Source organism: Limanda limanda, chromosome 4 (assembly GCF_963576545.1).
Source record: "Limanda limanda chromosome 4, fLimLim1.1, whole genome shotgun sequence".
Lineage (NCBI taxonomy): Eukaryota > Metazoa > Chordata > Actinopteri > Pleuronectiformes > Pleuronectidae > Limanda > Limanda limanda.
In genome coordinates this window covers 4,524,993-4,544,882 of record NC_083639.1, presented here as the reverse complement: position 1 = coordinate 4,544,882, position 19,890 = coordinate 4,524,993, and the positions used below count along the sequence as shown (strand labels likewise).

Here is a 19,890-nt window from a genome sequence, read left to right as displayed (position 1 = left end):
CCAGGTCCTATGCAGCTCCAATCTAGTTCTGCCCGCCCAGTCTTTGTTCTCGACAAGAATCCACCCCTGGTCGGCCGTGATGTCTGCTTGTTATGTCCCAGCATCCACCGGGGAATCTGTCATCAGCTGGGCGGTTAACTACCCACCTGCTTCTCCTCTGTCACCTTGAACCTGCTGTCAGCTCAGCCGGCACCGGAGCAGTGTCACCTTTATTAAGCTGCATTTGGCTGTCAGCTCTAGTAACAAAGAGGGAAACTTACCTTTTCGCCAGTTTCATTTCATATGGGATTACCTGTCCACCTATATCAGCCTGTGGGCCGCTGACAGCAGTGACCTTTCAGTCGTGGTGGGCCTGTGCAGATTGGGGTGCTGTGGGGCTCAGCAGGGGGTGGCTATTAGTTCACCTGCCCACTGACCTCCAGGTCTACTTCCTCCCACAGACAGTACTGCCTGTGCGTTTCTCTCCTGTCAAGGCAGAGTCGGAAGTAACAGCCGACACCGGCCCCCTCCCCCTTCAAATCACACGCGTCAGAGTCACTCCTCTCACGTTAGACATTTTGTAGATGAGCCGCCTCAGTATTAAATTATAGGTTCTGAGATTGTGCTGACAATTTTGCAGTCTTGAAATTTCACCTGGACATAAAGATTTAGGTCGGTTGTGTTTAGTGAGATGAGGGGGGGGGGGGCACATAGATGACAGTAGAAGCTCAGCGTCAGTCTGGATTTCCAGGCACGGCACTGACAGTTGTTTGGGGGATTGCTGGCACTGCAGTCCGACAGTGGCCGGAGCTCGGAGTGATTTGACAGGCAGCTCAGATCGCCAGCAGCAGGGGGGGGGGGGGGCAGGCTGCTCAAGCACAGCTCAGTCAGGAAGGCAATCAGTGTGTGTCACAATTGTGGTTGTGGTTAAATCTATTTTTCCACAACTGGACACGACAAGGGAAAAAAAAAAAGAACCCCTCCTGATTGTGAGACTTCCCACCACAGGATGATCAGCAGTGTTTCAGCCTGGCTGCGTGGCGGCTCAGCACTGAGTGCTACTGTGCTGCTTTTCTTCTGCAGCTGGTGGCACAGTCTGATTATGTGCTCTACTAAACAGGAACTCTGGGTTATGTAGCAGGGTGGCTGCTCAGTGGCCAGCGCTGGTAATACACTAGATTGACAGTTCACACTCACTGTCGTCTCTTTAAGAGGCCATCTGGTTGACATCACTTCATAACGTCCGGGATGATCAACAGAGCCATTTCCAGAAATTGGTAAAGCGGTATGAATTCATAACAGATACAATTTCTGGATTCAAGACAATGATTTTAACAACGATGATCTGTATGAGCAAGATCAATATTTCTGCAAGACTGCGGTTTTTAAGTCAATCAATACACAGGTCACCCGACACGTGTTATTGTTTACCTCCTCCATGTCCTGTTCGGTACTTGATCTCAGCCGGAGCTTGTGCTCTTAACGGCTGCACCGAGACTCCAGCTCCTTCTCTCTTTAAAAGGATTGTTGGAAAGGCAGAGAATCAATATAGCAAAACCGAAAAGACAAGGCCTTTCGATGTAATAGGAGAGTGAAATACCATAATGCACAGAGAGGTCAGCTCTGGCACACAGCCCAACAGCAGGAGATCAGCACTGTGACTCATCAGTTAGACAGACGTTCAGAGATGGAGAAAGTTTGATCTTATCTTAAATTATCTTGTCGTTCCGAAACTAGCCAGGAAAAAAAACAAACATCAAATCATTATTTCCTTTTAGGGCATCTTAAGTTTATAAGAAGAGCAATTTAAAGCAACAGAAACACAAAACCTACAATATTATAAATGACATTTGCTGCTGCTTTGTATTTAAATAAATGTTCTGTCTACTTCCTCAAAGTTGGAGATGAATAAAATCGAAACCAAAAGATTGTATCTAAAACTAAGTAGCCTATGGAATAAATGTCTCCATATTTTCTTCCGAAGAAACGTTTGTCAACAAACTGCCTGAAACTGATTTGTACATCTCAAGGATTTTTGAAATGTATCGACATAAGGGAGGAGGCGAGGTTGATCATATTTGTCAGTAAAGACTCAGACAACAGGTTTGCGACTCCCCAGGTACGACTGCTCGCAGATATGTCTCAACGAGTCTGTGGTCGTCAGAGAGGATGTGGTGTTGACTGGTGAGTCACAGCATCGAACCCGACAAGAACTGGGCATTACAGCTGAGAGAATAACTGAGGGAGTGAAGCACAGGAGAGCCAGAGAGAGACATCAGCCCTCTTTTCTATTTCCTTGTGTCAGCTAATATAAAACTCTCATTCATTATTGATGTGAGAGGACCCTGAATTCTTCTGCTTTTCATTACGCCAGGGCAAAAACCAGGCTAACAGATGTCAGGCCTCCTTGCCCAGAGCTGAAATTGTCCGATGCTAGCAATTTTTAAATAACATTTTCACGTTTTTTGTCCCTTTAATCATGCTAAAACTTTGAATATGTTTCAACGTCTTCATTAACAGATAAGATCTTTATATTTCTTCTCTCTATCCAACCATGTCAGAAATATGAATTTTCTTTCAGCTAAAAAAAAAGAGAGAATTTCCAAACACTCAACAAGGAAAAAAATGAAAAGAACATTTCCACACACTCGTCCATTCACGGTCACTATGGTGATTGCTGCGTGGTGAGAGAGGGAAGAAGTTCCTTTTGATTTTAATTTCGATCTTATAATGTGCCACACCATGCTGCTATGATTGTAGCCAGTTAGAAAACTCTGATTAGCCTTTTTATGCTCGGCTGTACCATTCCCATCAGAACCAGTCAGAATACCAAACAGGACATGGAGGAGGTAAACAATAACACGTGTCAGGTGATCTTTGTATTGATTGACTTAAAAACCACAGTCTTGCAGAAATAGCGATCTTGCTCAATCAGTTAATCTTTGTTAAAATCTTTGTATTGAATCCAGATGTTTTTTTCTGGTATGAATTCTTCCGGCTTTACCAATTTCTGGAAATGGCTCTGTTCATCATCCTGGACCTTATGAAGTGATGTCAACCAGATGGCCTCTTAAAGAGATGAAAGTTAGTGGGAACCGAAATCCAGCCGCTTCTGCTGAAAATAGAGAATTTCCAAACACTCAACAATGAAAAAAATGAAAACAACATTTCCACACACTCGTCCATTCACGGTCACTATGGTGATGGCAGTGTGGTGAGGGAGGGAGGAATTTCCTTTTGATTTTAATTTCGATATTATAATGTGCCACACCATGCTGCTATGATTGTAGCCTGTTAGAACAAACTCTGATTATCCTTTTTATGCTAAGCTGTACCATTCCCATCAGAACCAATCAGAAAACCTTTTGGATTGGTTTGCTTCTCCCCGCAACTGCTGCTAATCTAGGTTCCAGTCATTTACATTAAAGTTGACCTTAAAGCAAGTAGTTTTCAACGACAAGGACAATGACATTTTCTACTTAGTTATTTCATCCATGTTCGCTAGCTTTTGTCTTCTTCCCTTTCCTTACAGGAGCATTGCTAAACTTTGTTGCATGTTATCCCTCCACCAATAGTTTGGTTGAATAGTGTGAAACCGTAGCCGTGGGAATGAGGTCTCGGTGATACACGCGCTTGACGCATCACTAATCAGTCACAAACATCAGCGTGAGAGTGTATTACAACTTCGATAAATGACAGAAACCATCTTTGAGAAAATTGTATCCATTGACCTTTACTGCAGCCGACCTCCAAGTGGCCATCGAGATGCTTTGGCTTTGCTCTCGGGGAGATGTCATGTCGTCCATCTTTATAAACAGTCTATGTGTGAAACCAATATCAGGGTTTACGTTACACCACCTGGGACCAAGTCGTAAAATCATTGCTCAATAGTGCCTCCAGAGGCCAATAAGTTGACAGGGTGCTTGTAAATAACCTTCATCAATGTACGAAATTGTTTCTCATCCAGTCCTCACCGTGTTAACATTTTGCCATTGAAGCAGAGATCTGGGATCCGCCTCTGTCCCTTCATACTAACAGTGGCTTCAATACATTTCTTATTATTGAAGTAAATAAACTGGATTTTATAAATAATTTAGCAAATTAGTAATGATGAAAATATAAACATCCCTCTTTTATACAAGCTCATTTCTGTGACGGTCACAAGGAGCTGCACATATGTATGTATTTTCATATGTACATTTCCAAATATTGTAACAAAACCCCAATATATGTCATTATGTGTTACCAACAAAAATTATATGCTAATTAAGATACATGTGTTGGCATAAGGCGGAGAGATAAACGTGGCTGGGAGATGAGGGCGACCTTTGACCCTGGCACCTGGCCCCTGGCTGTATTCAAGCATTGCGACCTCATTGACCTCCTCCTCTTTGTTTATCAATAGCTGGACAACCTGGATGAGCAGGCTGCACAGATCAGGAGGGAGTTGGATGGTCGTCTTCAGATGGCCGACCAGATTGCCAGGGTGAGTCAGAGTCTGCGGGAGACTCAGGATTGTTTCTAATATGCTTTGTCGTATACTTAATATGTCACTAATATGGTGTGGCATCAAGTGTGAGCAACCACCCACAAAGGAACAGACTGTTTTTTTTGTAGAATGCATATTTGCCAACATTCGTTTTATATCTTTTACACTTAATTAGGTAATCTAATAATAACTTGGATTTTAGAAGCTGAATCATTTACTTTTTGTCATCGAGGCTTTGGTTCAGTACTGAATCTTCTCCGGTTCTGTCCACAGGGCGGTAAATTCCCCAAGTTCGTGTCTAAGGAGATGGAAGCCATGTACATCGAGGAGCTCAAGTCTTCAGTGAATCAGCTGATGGCCAATCTGGAGAGCATGCCCGTGTCCAAGGGGGGAGAGTTTAAACTCCAGAAGATGAAACGGGGACACAACACCTCCATCATCGACATGGGCCAGGAGGACGAGAACACCCTGTCCAAGTCCGATGTGGTTCTGTCCTTCACTCTGGAGGTACCCTGCCTGAGGAATGACGCTATAGAGTAGTCACGTGAATGTAAAAAAAACTCATTGCAGTGCAAGGTTTAACCATTTTGACAAATTTCTCAGGATTTCTGTATCTAGCCACATGGAGCGAACATTCTCCCATTAGAAAATCCAAACTCAAATAACTCATAAATCAGAGCTGTCGTCAACTCCTCGTCAGCTCCAGACTAAGTATAGAAACAGATCACAGACCTGTACCAGGGGCCTGAACAGATGTTGTGTGAGGAACAGACTGACAGACTCACACACTCACAGACTCACAGACTCACACACTCATACACGCACACACACAGACACACGCACAAACCCGTTCACCTGCTCTTTAACAGGAAACGTGAGTCATCTCGTTATCAACATGTCTGCGATCACCAGCGAACAGGGAGCCATCACACCTCGTGCCTTATGATGCAGTGCTAATTCAGAATCAGGAGGCACACAGTGTGCAGGAATATTACACTATTTTTCTGTTCCTCAACACAGATGTGGGCACACAACGCGGATTTTGAATGCTGCGATTATTTGCACAATAGTGGCAATTAGGTTTCTGTGTGAGGTGGTAAGTCCGTGGTGTTCCGGTGAAGCCTCATTTTTCAAGTTTGTTTACTTTCCAACTGATTGGCTGCAGCAGCTGCCAGAAATCCCTCAGCGACAGACCTGGCAATCCTTCAGAGAGTCGAGCTGGAATCAGCAAGTTAGAACAGAAATCCTTTAGCATTTTGGATCCCGGTATATGAGAAATATTGATATCATGACGATGATCAGAGACAATTGTGTGGGACTATCGTGTATGTTTAGGTCATTTTTATTGATATTGTAAATTATTAGCTATAAATTAAATCTAGCAGTTTTAGATTAAATCTCATTTAACTCATTTTGACAATAATTCTTCACCTACAGTACAAATTCATATCTTCATGTCTTTGTTTACTGGTGCGCATTGAGCGTGCATCTGTAAGATGACAGGACCGATAAACCATATGCAAACAGCGACAGTCAAACTATAGATTGGTGGCATGAAGACATCAGTGGATCTGGTGGATGGTTTTTCCTCCTAACAATTTACAGTTTCATCATAACCGCCAACTCTGGTGATTTAGGATTATGTTTAAGATTTGATGTCGTAGAATAAACCCATAAGCAGCTTTCCTCTATAACCTATTTTCTAAGAGATGAATCACTCTTCATCTACAACCTTCACTGAGGCATCTGTGATTCCCAGGTGGTGATTATGGAAGTGGTGGGGCTGAAGTCTCTGGCTCCGAACAGGATCGTCTACTGCACCATGGAGGTGGAGGGAGGAGAGAAACTCCAGACTGACCAGGCAGAAGCATCCAAGCCAACGTAAGGACCTAGGCATAATATCAGAATGAATGAGATGCCTGTATGCCTGTTATTAAAACTTCATGTCATTGTTCAGGCCTTTAAGACGCGAATTAACACAGTTCATAACCATCGTCCACATCCCACTCATTGTCACACATCAGGAACGAGGTATTCAGACTTTCAGTGAGTAATTCACTCTTTATCCACTATGGCAGGTTCCAGCAGTCTGCACGTATCCAAAAATACATTGTTCCCTCACTTCTTGTTCAAGCCAAAATGATAACGAGGTCGTGGTAAAGGAAAACACACATCTTCCACCAACACATCTGCCTTTAGTCAGTATTGGACGGCACAAGATGGAAGAGAAAGCGTCCATGAAACATTCATGCAAATAGGAGCTATTTTAAGGTCCAGATACCTTCCTGTGATCTCCCTAATTCAAGAGCCATTTTATGAAGAGAGTATGAGAGAGATGGAGGAACATGAATGAGAGAAGGGATTAGAGGAGAACATGTCGAGGGTTGTGTGTGTGTGTATGTGTGTGTCTGTGTGTGTGTACGGGAAAAAACAGAAACATGTCTGAGATAAATGCATTAATGTGCATACTACTGCAGGTTATTTGCATACGGTAATTGCTTGTATTTGGTGAATGTGCTCAGACTGACATTCTTGCTATTGTATATTTTCACTTTACCCCTGGTGAATTATTGATTGAAGGGTTCATTGTGTTCTAATGTTTCCATTAGAATGATTTTTTTTGTAATTGTGTCGTAATTCTTCAGTTGTTTATTTGATTTTGTTTGCCACACAGTCGTTCATATATTTTGGAGAAAGAACGGTGAGAGCGCAGCACTGACACGTCCATTTATAGACCTTAGATTGATCCCCAAGGTCACCTTCATGGCAGCACAATGCCTCCATGTGACATCCACACAGCTCACCACTAGCTCCTCTCTCGGCCGCTGCTCTGCTCTCCACGTGTTGGAACTGTCTAAATGTACATTAAATCACAATTAATTATGAATGTCAGAGGTGGTTACAAGAAAAACAGCTTTCCAATGGTTTGAAATTGACACCATGTCCTAAATACCTCACAGCAGAGGGAGAGAGAGGGAGAGAGGGAGGGAGAGAGAAAGAGAGATTCAGCTTGCGTTTATATTGTATCTCTGAGGCGGCACACGACAGCATGACATGTTGGCAGCAGCCTATAACAGCAAGATGTAACAAAAAGTCTATACACTGTATGTTGTGTAACGTGATTAGAGGAAATCGTGTTCACCCAGTGTTTTTGTCCCATAATCCTTCGGGCTTATGAAGGTGGAGCTGGTTTATGAGGTTTGATATCAGTGAATGACTCACAGTTTTTCACGATCACATGCCCACATGTACATTGAAAATACTGTTGGTCACTCTAATCTCTCCTCATGTCCATACTGGCCACAGACAGATCTTGCCTGTAATGAAAAGTTTGTTATTTTTGGAGGACAAAAAACCTCATTTGTTTTCTTGCCAGGAGTTTGATGATCAATACCACTCTCGATCCCATTAGATAAATATGTAGCTGGAGCCTGCAGCTGATTAGCTACGATTAGAAAATAGAGATGGAAACAAGAGGAAACTCTGTCCAAAGTCAACAACTCTCTGAATATCACACAAAGCTATCCTGTTTAATCTGCACAAAACACTTATACAACTGACAGTTTCTAGTTCTATGAAGATTATTAGTCATGTCTTCACTCTTGAAACCACCGCAGACTCCAGGAAGTTCATTTTCAGGAAAAATTCAAATTATATTTCAGTAAAACCAAAGTGAAAAATCAAGTTGTACCAAATGTCCTCTCCGTGTTTCTGTTCCTCTATCATGGAACAGCAAGGAAACACTGTGTTAACACCAAGAGGGACTCAAACTACAAGTACAGACTCCGGCTCATGTTAGTGTCTTTTGTCCTTGAGCCAAAATCTGAGCCTAGTCTTGTTTGTTTAGAGTCTGTGTTGCACCTTGTTTATGTTGGTTGCCTCCACATTTAACTGCATTAAGGTCAGCAGCACTATAGATGCTTAACTGCCTCCTAGTGTGAGCTTCAACATGCTCCATCATGTGGTGCGATACATTAAATAACTGGGATCTGCTTTGCATGTAAACAACCTTTGGAACGTGAGTCAAACCTTTATTTATTAGTTTATTAGCTCTTCAATGTTTATGTTCTGTTACTTTGAGCTATAATTGAATAGATAACTTTCCCCTCTCGTTTATTTTAAGTGCAATCTTGAAGCATTTTTATTATGATGCCGCTTACACAGCATTTAGAGTCACCTTCTGCATTGGGAAGCTGCTTTGCAAATTAATTGCCTTGCCTTTGCGACATGCCTGTGATAAGGGTTAAATGAGTACAATACTCCTGACAGCAGAAGATAATTTTAGCCAGTCTGTGGCGTCGCCCTCTGTGTTGCAGACCCACAGAATAATTTTGGCTGATTAGACGGTTGTTTTTGTTAAAATAAAAATCTTGCCACGTGCAGGCTTAAAGTTGTCGGAGATATAAATAGCAGGGATGCATTTAGAACAAGCGACAGCGAGGCAGAGGAATCAAGTCTGTGTGGTTTTGTCCTACTTTGAGATGTTGTAGATCTGTGTGACTCTGCAGTATTTCCTCTTTTAGAAATGACTTTAAGCCTGTCCCCCATCGTCTTTCCTCTGGGATCAAAATATATATATACTGCTGTGCCTGTGTGTGTGTGAGTGTGAGTCCTTGAACAATTAATTGTCTCCCCTCCTCTTCGCTGCAATCCAGTTGCAATCCCAAAAACAGTCAGTTCTCGAGTCAAGACTATTTTTATATAAAGTATCTAAAAACAGGGATTTTGTCTCTTACATTACTGTAATACTTATTTGAAATTAAAGTTTATTTTCTTTGTACATTGATGATTGACCAAAGTGCTGAGGAGGCTTAAAATCCTCAAATAAAAGAATATACAAATAGGTATGTGTGTATATATATATGTTTGTGTGATTGCCAGAGATGAGGTCACGGTGTGCAGGGACACACACGCTGCCATGGAAGCTAACCTCTGGAGTGTTTTGTTGTGTCTTTCAGCTGGGGCACCCAGGGGGACTTCACCACCACACACCCTCTGCCCGGTGTCAAGGTGAAGCTGTTTACAGAGAGCACAGGGGTGCTGGCGCTGGAGGACAAAGAACTGGGCAGGGTAAACCTTCTGTCCCAATATTCAGTTATTACCTACACAGACATATGCTGATCTGAATCCAGATCACTTGCTTTAGATGAGGTTCAGTTGAGTATTTTGTCAAAGTGTCTGGAGTATTATAACCAGATTGTGAATCAGAAAATAACCTTTTTTTTGCAATCATGAAGTCGAGGTTGTCAGAATGAGAAAATCTGAAAAACTGCTCTCGTCCAACTGAATTTAGATGTTTTTCATCTGAGCCTTTTTTGCAAGTACAGATACGTGTGGCTCCCAGCATGCACTTCTCATTCACACGAACACAAACAAAATACGCTGTAATTCTCTAATAAGACAGAAGTAGGGTGATTGAGAAGAGCTTCTTTTTTCCAATATCTAGGGACGGATTTCCAATCTTTAGGTGTCCCTGACTCAAATGTTAAGAGCTTAAACTTCACTCGGTTTGCACCCTTCACTGTCCTGGGGTGTAACTGTGTAAGGATACTGTGATAGATGGTTAATGGAGGGTGGTGTTTGGGGTTTGTGTTTGGGCGCTGCACCTCAGACGTCCCTGTCATGGCAGTGACCTTGGCTGTGACAAGGCTCTTTGATCTCCCACTGCAGCAGCAGCAGCGTTGGCAGGAAGTCAGGCTGCTTTAAAGCTCTTTAACGCCGCACAGAGAGATTAGGGCCTCCTCTTCGGGGAGGCGGAGGAAAGCGCCGCTCTGTTCCTCGACACTGACTCACGTTATTCTTTCACTTTGAAACACACATAATCACCAGTCCTGGCAAACACATGCACCGTGTTGCTGAATGTCGCACAGGAAGAGATTAAGGATTTACCTCCTGGATATCCGTATTAATAATCATGGATTCTGACTTCGCTGTCTTTTTGTTTTGTTTCATTCGAGTGCAGGTCGTCCTCCACCCAACTCCGAATAGCCCCAAGCAGTCAGAGCTCCACAAGATGACTGTGACCAAGGCTTGCCCCGACCAAGACCTCCGGATCAAACTGGCCATACGTATGGACAAGCCACAGAACATGAAGCACTGCGGGTGAGGCGCATGTGTTAATTGTGTTGTGACGTTTCCATGTGCTTCTCATCTCCCATGTCTTTCTTATAGAACTCCAGCCCTCTCGACTCCTTGGCCTCATTTCTAGTCACGTAGCATGGAAAAATACTGTGAAGAGCTCTACTCCCCCTGGTGGACACAAGAGTATAGATTTAATAAATAAATAAAACTAAAACTCAAAATATTGAGGGTAACATTAATTAAATTCCCATTATGTAAACCCGAAGCAATTTTTCTCATATCTGAAGTAAAACACATTTTAATGAACTGTTCTTGTGTGATTATGTTGTTTGATCTCGTGTGTGTGAACCATGTTTTGACAGGTATCTGTGGGCCTTTGGGAAGAATGTGTGGAAGCGCTGGAAGAAGCGATTCTTTGTTCTAGTGCAGGTGAGATATCTTTGAAATAAACCGTTTTTAACGGTGTGAAGTAGCAGTGACCTTTAAAGTTGAGCTCATTGCTGTTATTAAGCCAGTGAAATATTTAAAGATCCAATTGAACCAACTGAGTCACACTATTAAGTGCTTTTTGAGAATAAAAAGAATATTTGCATAGTCTGAATGTGCGTAGATGTTTTTTTTTTTTTTCTGGATTACGGAAAAACTACTCAACAGATTTCCATGAAGAGGGGTGGGTTATCACCCAAGGAAAAACTTTTGATGCAGATTTGTAACAGGGGCAGATTCAGAATACATTTTTATCACTTTCTCTAACAGTTTTTGACATTTTTACCAATCTCCAATGCGAAATTGATAGATTTAGAAATCTGATATACTGTATATTTAGGGAACAGATTTCTATGAGTACAATTTGGTGCAGCTTGATCGAATTTGAGGAGACTGTTGGGCCTTGGTGAAGGTATGCACTCTTCTGAGAGCTATTCTTTCTCTGATTTAAAATTACCTTAAGCTCTGTCTTTCAGAAACAACATAGAATTCTATAGCTTTTTTCTTTTGCTGGTTAAGGTGATGGTTGATCATTTGTTTTACAGGTGAGCCAGTATACATTTGCCATGTGCAGCTACAGGGAGAAAAAGTCAGAGCCACAGGAACTTCTCCAGCTGGACGGGTATACTGTGGACTACAGTGACCCCCAGCCAGGTGGGACATCACACCCACACCTCATACAACTTCAGGTGCATGCACATTATAAAAATAAATAAAAATCATCTTCTTGTATTTGGATATGTCTCTGTCCCAGGCTTGGATGGTGGCCGGGCTTTCTTCAACGCAGTAAAGGAGGGTGACACTGTGATGTTTGCCAGCGATGACGAGCAGGACCGCATCCTGTGGGTCCAGGCCATGTACCGCGCCACTGGCCAGTCCCACAAGCCCGTCCCACCCACTCAGGTCCAGAAACTCAACTCCAAAGGGGGCGCCTCAGCCCAAATGGATGCTCCCATTTCTCAGTTCTGTAAGTAGCCTTGAGCACAACATGGCCACCTAAGCAGAAAGCAGTTTCCATCCACCAAGCAGTGAAAGCTCTAACCCATAAATGTCTCACGCCATGCGCTCCACACTGCAGTCACAAAATGTGCTGGTAGAACTAACACACAAGCACGCACACACACGCCTTGATCTCTCACAGATCCCTCCAGCATCTGATGGACCCCCCATTGTCACCACTCCCACAATGTTTAAAGGTGCAACTCCATGCTCTTCCATCGCTGCGTTCACAAGGAGCAAGCAACCCGAGTTAGACCTTATTGCACAGCAGCAGGATATGGCGTGAAAACTTTGCATTAAAAACTAAATAGGTCACCAAACATAAGATTTGAACATTCAAGCTTGCTGGGGTTGAAATCAGGCCGACAGTGCCAGGGTGCGCTGCTCCCGTCCCGACTGTAGGCCGGTTCTTAATCTAGCTTGTGGCGTCAGAGAGCATCTCTGCAGGCGGCCGCGGTTCTGAGACTCTTCTCTCAGACGGTCCCGTGCTAACTGAATGACGGCTAGAAGCCAGAAGTGTTAACCGATCTGTCACTGTACTTGCACCTGTAAGCAGCCCAGTTAGCAAAGTGAAGGTAAGACTGTCGTGTCAGTAGTGTGGCATCTGTACCAACTTCTCTTGTAACTGTCTCCTGTGTCCCCCCCCCCCATTAAGGAAGGGAATACAATATGTTTTTTTTATAAGATTCGCTACAAATTCAGCCGGCAATGCCTTTTCTTTACATAGTCCGTTTATGTTCTAATTGTTTTTTGGGGTCGTATTCTGTCAATCATTCCCTTCTTGTTCTGGAGCAAAAGTTAAAAACTAGCGTGTTTTTGCTCAAAACAACAATAACAAAGATGTTTTTAGCCTCGGAAGCTAAAGTCACATTCCTCCTAACAATCCACAATAATAGATCCTGCTATTCAGAACAAATCATATTTTTTGTGTGCATTTTTTGGACTCAGATTGAGAACGATTTCTTTTACAACTATTTTTTCTTTTTTTCTTAGGGTGGTTAGAAAAAAATAATTGGCATTCAATAGAAATACTTAATAACTAACACCCTAGGTTTGCAGTAATGATAATCATAGTTATAACGATAGGTAAATTGTAAAAAGCCCCAAGTCTATGTCACTCTTTGTTAATCATACCATTGTAGTTGGACTATATGAGCTACATGAATTGGACCAGTTATTCAGAATCCTATTACATAAATTCTATGTTGTTTCTCCATTGGTTTCTTTGTCCAGTATGTGATCGTTCTTGTGGTTAGTCGACGCCTCTGATGCCAGCTGTTGCCATTCAAAGCCTCCTCACAATGGCACAGACCTCCTACCCCCCCTCCCTGAAACATTGTGGCACACCACGCGTACATGTTTCACCCCCTGGTGGTCTTGAATGGCACTGGGACCATAACATACACAGCCCTCCTGACTCTGCTGCAGTGGACCGATCGAAAAACAAGAGTTCTATGAAGGTTCTGGTTTCATTTCAAGTGGTTTTTCTACTCCGCTGAGTTGTTTTGTGAACATCACAGGCTGTAAGGGTTCCATGAAATGTGGACAAACCCCAGGAAATACAACATATTAAAAGAATGTGAGGATAACATACTGATCAATGCCTCTGGAGCTGGCTTTAAGGGTTACTCCAGGGATTATCATGAATGTGGAAGTCAGTTCCATAAAGTCAGTCTCTCTCAAACACTAGTCCAGTAAAACAGACACCAGATATCTGGATAGTTGTGCAGACTCTGTTCTAAATTTGCGTTTTTTAAACTCCAACCAAAGTAAGCTGTGATGACATCACTATGACATCACCAGGGTTATATTTTAAAGACTTAACAAAGCTCCTTCAGACACAGAAGACATTATACAGCGGATTTATCATGGTGGATTTCATCAGTTTGTTCATAAAACTCATCTTTTTTAATATCTGCCCAAAGGGAAAAGTTACTTAAATGATACCAGCAAAATACAACAAACTGCAATTGAAACAGACTCAGCAAATAAATATTAGTTAAATAAATGTTCTGTTTGACTTCATAGTCCACTGAAGCTTCTGCTTCCATCACAGAAACAAAAAAACAAGACAGATGAAAAGCTCAAATCTGTTTGGGTGGAAGAGGACACATACGTCAAATACAGACTAGGAACAAACATCAGCTTTGTTTTCCACCATTTAAAGTTTGACTCAAGCTTCTTTTAATGTGCCCTCTTCTTCTGAAATATTGTATCGGCACCCTCCTGGAAAGATTACCAACTTCACATAAGAGCAGTGGATGAAAACACACATTAATTCACAATTAAATCAGAAATCTTGTGCTACATTTGGATAAAAGGGTTTTAGGAGATTAAACTGACAAGTGGAATGATCTTTCTTTAAAATAAGTGGAGTACTCCTTTAAAGCGCGGCAAGAGTTATTAGTATTGATTTATCAATTTGAACTCGACCAGGACCTTCATATTCTCTCTCCTTTTAAAAAAGACAGGCATCTGTTACACATGAAAGCGACTGTTGGGGTTTGACTTCATCATGTAGGTGTGTGTGTTTGCCGTTGTCCCTTTTAAAAGTAAGACTTGTGTTTGATCTGCAGACAGAGGGACAGTACTTAACGTGTAGCTCTCCAACTCCTTAAGTACTTGTTCAGAATCCACAATAAATAAACTGCAGTGGAGTGATGAGGATCGTAAAATTCTCTATTCCTCCCTCTGTCTCTGTCTCTGTCTCTGTCTCTGTCTCTGTCTCTGTCTCTGTCTCTGTCTCTCTCTCTCTCTCTGTCTCTGTCTCTGTCTCTGTCTCTCTCTCTCTCTCTCTCTCTCTCTCTCTCTCTCTCTCTCTCTCTCTCTCTCTCTTTCTAATATGCCTCAACATCTGTTGTCAAGTTCACATATCCTCACATGTGCTCACACACCACCGCCCACAAACTCTCATGTTGGTATAGGTTGTTGTTTTTCAGTTGTGTTTTCTTCTTCATGCTTTGCCTGTACCCTTCTTGAGTAATGCAGCTGCTAGGTCAGGGTCTTTCGTGATTGCTCTCCTCCAGCCTTGTTGCTAGTCTTTATGTTATTCTGGTTTGTCCCTTCTTACCCTGCTGTCTTCTAGCTGGACTCAAGGGTAAGTGCTTCCCTGTAGCCGGCACAGCTCAGATAATCCCCGCTGATTATCTGACAAATGCAACGTACTCTCTCTCTCTCTCTCTCTCTCTATCTCTCTCTCTCTGTTCTCTCCCTCTTATCCTTTTTCACGTCTCGCTTCATGTCTTAGATATTAGTTGATAACTTTTTTTGTTTTGTTTTTGACGACCTCTACTCAATGATCAAAGTATAAGCATCCATTCGTGCCAGTATAGGATGCATGTATTTTTATTCTAAGAACCTTATTATTTGACACAGCTATGGTTAAAGTTGAACATTAGAGCTGTTACTGCATAATTGCCTTCTCTCTTTTTTTTCACATTGGTGATGGGATCCCTCAGAGTAAAGCAACGTGATGATAAAATGTGACCCCATTAGAAACACGAGTAAACATCTCCTGTGATTATTAATAATTTAAATTATTTCATGAGCTGAAAACAAGCTGGTGACTCTTTTATTGCAGATGAGATCTAGAAAGAAAATCAGATTGGTTTGTAGGCTCAACGACAGAAATGAGGATAAAGTGTGAATGATGACGGCTGTGGTGTTAGAGTATCTATTGGATGCATGGGTGAAATTTGTCCCGAGGGTTGATCATGCTTTACTGCAGAGGGCTCAATTGCTTTTAGTTGTTTTCATTTGAACCTTTTCGATGAGAGTTGGCAAATATGTATGCGGAGTATTCTGAATGCCAAAAGACAAGGAGTAGCTAATGCCGCCCCTTCTTACAATAAAATACTCCAGACCCCCGCTCCCCCTCTCCTCCTCCTCTTCCTCCTCCTCCTCTTACAGTAGATGGGCTTGTAGATAGAGGCTAGACCGGTGTTACACCTCCAGAAAAAGGAGAGATCTCATTTTGATTTCTTTTGACTGCCCTTTGTTTGCCTGAATAGGAGAACACCTGTGTCATGTGTCCATTTATACTTTTGTACAAATTACAGGAGTTTTCATTCATTCCCCACCCCCACCCCCACCCCCATCTCCCAGAGAATGATACAGTTTTGCCTCTGTCAGCTTCATGCTATTTACCCATGTACTTGCACCAAATTGCATTGCTACCCTATTAGATTTCTCCAGTAGTGGTATGCCTGTTAGTTTGCTCTGTAGAGATCATGAATACACTGCAACATATTCAAGTATTGTCAACTTGCAAATGCGTAGAGAAAAAAAAAAAGGAATGCCAAAAAAAAAAAAAAAAGGAAAAGAAAATGCACATTTGATAATGGGTCTGCAGATGTGCATGACGTTTAAAAGCTCAGTGAAAAGTCACGATGTTCTCCAAGCATGTGATAATTTTATAAATGTATGCAAAACTACCCGCCTACTCACGTTGGTAATTTGGTCATTTTTTACTCATGGTTGAAGTACGAGCTATTGTAAGTCATGATAATGTTACCGTAGCACTGAGATATTCTGGACTTCAACTCCATTTCCTCATTTAATCCAGCCAAAGCCGATCCAGCCCACTCACTGTGTGTCACAGCCCAGCACCAGGCGCCTTCTGTTCCCTCTTTGGATGTTTGATCACTATCTCAACACTCCTCCACAACTTCACTTCCTTTGAGACTTGCCCCTCAGCGACTCTTCCTCTTGTGGTCCTCACTCTCCAACACTTCACATGTCGGACCACATGTCTTTGTCCCGTGGAGGGGTCGTCTTGCCCACTGAATCTTCTCTCATCCCGTCCCACATCCAGCACCGCCCCCCCCCCTACTGCCATCCACTTATCTTTGTAATCCTTCTCTTTTTTACATTATGACTTTATCTGCACCTGTCTTGTCCTTCTCCTTTGAACAACCTCTACTTCCATCGTCCACATTTGACTTGTTGTCTCGCAGGTTTTCCTCCTCAGATTGGAGTTTAAAAAAAAAATAATAAGCTCATTTCCTGAAGTGTAACCCTCTGTAGGTTCAAATCCCTGTGAATGTTTAGCGTCAGTATTAATACCCTCTCCCTACTCCCTCTAACCTAGAGGTAGACAGACGTCAGTTGTGCTCTATTTGGTACTCCCCCACCCCCCCACCCCCCAAGATCAGGCCTCTATTCCCCACCCTCACCCCCAAATCATCATCATCACTCATGTCAGTGTTTCGTGAACATGACACCTGTCACTCACACACAGGACATGAGAGCATCTATTTTAAAATCATCCTTGTTGCCATCATCTTTGTCTCTGAAAGCTTTATTGTTCGCAGAGCAAGAAATCAAGGTCAGTTTAGATGTCTTCCATTTTTATTCAGAGAAATAAAAAGATTATTCCACCAATGTTTTCATCAACCATATATACAGTTTATTTTTTACACAATTTGATGTCACCATCGTTTTTTTCTTAACTGAGTTTCACATAGAAAGTCTCCTGTTGATACAGAGAAAGTCAAAAACCAGTGAGATCCTGATTTTCCAGCAACTGCGATTCTCCCATCAATAATTTTTTTACAACTTTTTTATACTGTTATACTGTTTTTATACTTTTATACTAAAATAATTAGTCTTTTACCATATTTCTGTCTTTTTTACTAGCACACGTCTCTAAAATTTGCCAGGACCTGAGTGACATTCAACAATAGCGAATGGCAGAATCTATTGAATACATTTAGTAGAATGCATTTCATTTTATCCAGCAGCACTTCTTCCAACACGTCTGGGACATGTCACAATGAACCCTGTCAAACATCAGTGAATGCGACATATCAAGATTCATGCGTGAACATACAGAAGCGACTGAGATTAGCTTCAGATCGATAGAATATCCTCCATCAAAACATCAAATCTCTTAACGCTGTCTGACACAATGCAAGTTGACAATGTAAGCTGTAAGTGTTTATAATTTGCCCTTAGAAGTAGCTGAAAAACAACCCTGGTGTCTCTGTGTTGTGAGAAAGATTTACTGTTTTCCCGGGTCTCACTGATGTCCTCTCCTCTGAATCATGTGCTTTTCCCTGTGCTGTTGGCTGGATAGACGCTGACAGAGCTCAGAAACATGGCATGGATGAGTTTATCTCCGCTAACCCCTGTAGCTTTGACCACGCCTCGCTTTTTGAGATGGTGCAGCGGCTCACGTTGGACCACAGGCTCAACGACACCTTCTGCTGCCTGGTGAGTGTCTCTCTGCCTGTTAGAACACACACTACATGTACAGCATTTAGACAGTGGGCTGCTGTTGCTCGGTGATATGCATCAACATAACCCCCCCGTCTGTGTTTGTGTGGTGCAGGGATGGTTCAGCCCAGGCCAGGTGTTTGTCCTGGATGAGTACTGTGCCAGGAACGGAGTTCGAGGTTGTCACAGACATCTGTGTTACCTGCGTGATCTGCTGGAGAGAGCAGAGAGTGGGGCGATCATTGATCCCACTCTCCTTCACTACAGCTTTGCTTTCTGTGCCTCCCATGTCCATGGGAACAGGTGTGCCCTGATCCCTTCTATTCAAGTGTCTGTGCTTTGTAAGCGACGTCGCTGAGCAGGATCTCAAAACCCTTTCACGGAGACATATCATGCTCAAATTCAGGTTGATCATTTCAATATGGGTTTGATGAATATGTTTAAATGCTCCAATGTTCATAAAACACTCATATTGCCCATTGCTGCTGCATTTCTCTTTAGCCTTCTGTCAGAAAGACTTTGCTCCTGTCTCTTTAAGACAGGGGGGCGTGCATTATGGCAATGTTCATCATAGTCATGTAACGTGACATCTTATCTCTATAAACAGATTGTCTGTGTCAATGTGCAGAATCACATTTGAGCAGGCAGGGTCTGCCTGCAGTGAAACCGTGTGGAGAGCAAAAGAGATGGAACACATAGACCGACATGCACTGACGTTCCTTTTTTTGACAAATTAATTTGCATTTAAAAGCAGGAAAAGCTGTTAATAGAGATCAGTCAAAGTTTGGTGTCACACAATCAAGTGACATCACGATGAAGCAGAATTATCGGCCAAGACTAACATGGACTACTTCCAACAAAAAACTTATAACACTGTAGAGGAAAGAGCAAAATTGATAAAGCATCATATGTCTCCATTAAGATCAAACAACATGAAGTACCAGCACATTCCATTATATTAAGCGGACTGATATGTCTTATACATTATACTGTACTGAGGGGGGGGGACGCACTTAATCTCTATAAACAACGGGCGAGAACATAACTGAGTCGGGCTCATCAGAAGCATCCTACACCTTTTTTTACGTCCTTCATCTTAATTAATTTGCCATATTTATGTTCTGATTTATGTTCTGTTGCTTTTCTGTTGTTGTTCATTATTTTGCTGTGTTTTCTGTTCCACGTTACGTTGTTAATCAATTGTGTATCTCCACATATTTTCTTGTTTTCTACCATTTTTTCCTTGTTTTCCTTTCTCTCTGTTCTTGTTGCCATAGTCTCTTACTGTCCATATTATTCATCCTCCCATGCGTGCGTTAAAGTCAGAGAGGGCAGCAATTACTGGGGGCCGCTGGGCTATGAGACCCTCGTTTCCCCAAAGAGCTCGCCGAGCCCCGGTCCTCGCACGGCCTCTAAGCGAGTACGCACATTCACGTTTAGAAAGACTAAGGATTCCAAAATGCCACTCGCTCAAGGGCCCAAAAGGTGAGAAGCTGTCATTTATTTGTACATAAACACAAATGGAACTCAAACGACAATTTGCCGTCAGTTCCCGGGGTGGGATCTGTTAAACCATTAGCCAGTGTGCGCTTACTTTTCGTTGGTTGATAAGTTGAACCTCTGTCAGGTTCCAGTGGGCT

At 42.4% G+C, this 19,890-nt stretch overlaps 1 protein-coding gene across 12 annotated transcripts in view; it reads left to right on the top strand.

Moving 5' to 3' along the window:
• cadpsb (Ca2+-dependent activator protein for secretion b) overlaps positions 1–19,890 on the top strand; it is a 59,722-nt gene that overhangs the window by 20,649 nt on the left and 19,183 nt on the right. For 11 of the 12 annotated variants that reach the window (XM_061069843.1, XM_061069841.1, XM_061069842.1 and 8 more), the window contains exons 4-13: positions 4,385–4,465; positions 4,742–4,975; positions 6,228–6,349; positions 9,427–9,538; positions 10,431–10,570; positions 10,912–10,978; positions 11,581–11,689; positions 11,790–12,002; positions 18,111–18,247; positions 18,366–18,553. In XM_061069843.1, coding sequence (XP_060925826.1) covers positions 4,385–4,465; positions 4,742–4,975; positions 6,228–6,349; positions 9,427–9,538; positions 10,431–10,570; positions 10,912–10,978; positions 11,581–11,689; positions 11,790–12,002; positions 18,111–18,247; positions 18,366–18,553 — 1,403 coding nt within the window. The remainder of the gene's footprint in view (positions 1–4,384; positions 4,466–4,741; positions 4,976–6,227; positions 6,350–9,426; positions 9,539–10,430; positions 10,571–10,911; positions 10,979–11,580; positions 11,690–11,789; positions 12,003–18,110; positions 18,248–18,365; positions 18,554–19,890) is intronic. The other variant, XM_061069844.1, reaches the window with a different exon arrangement.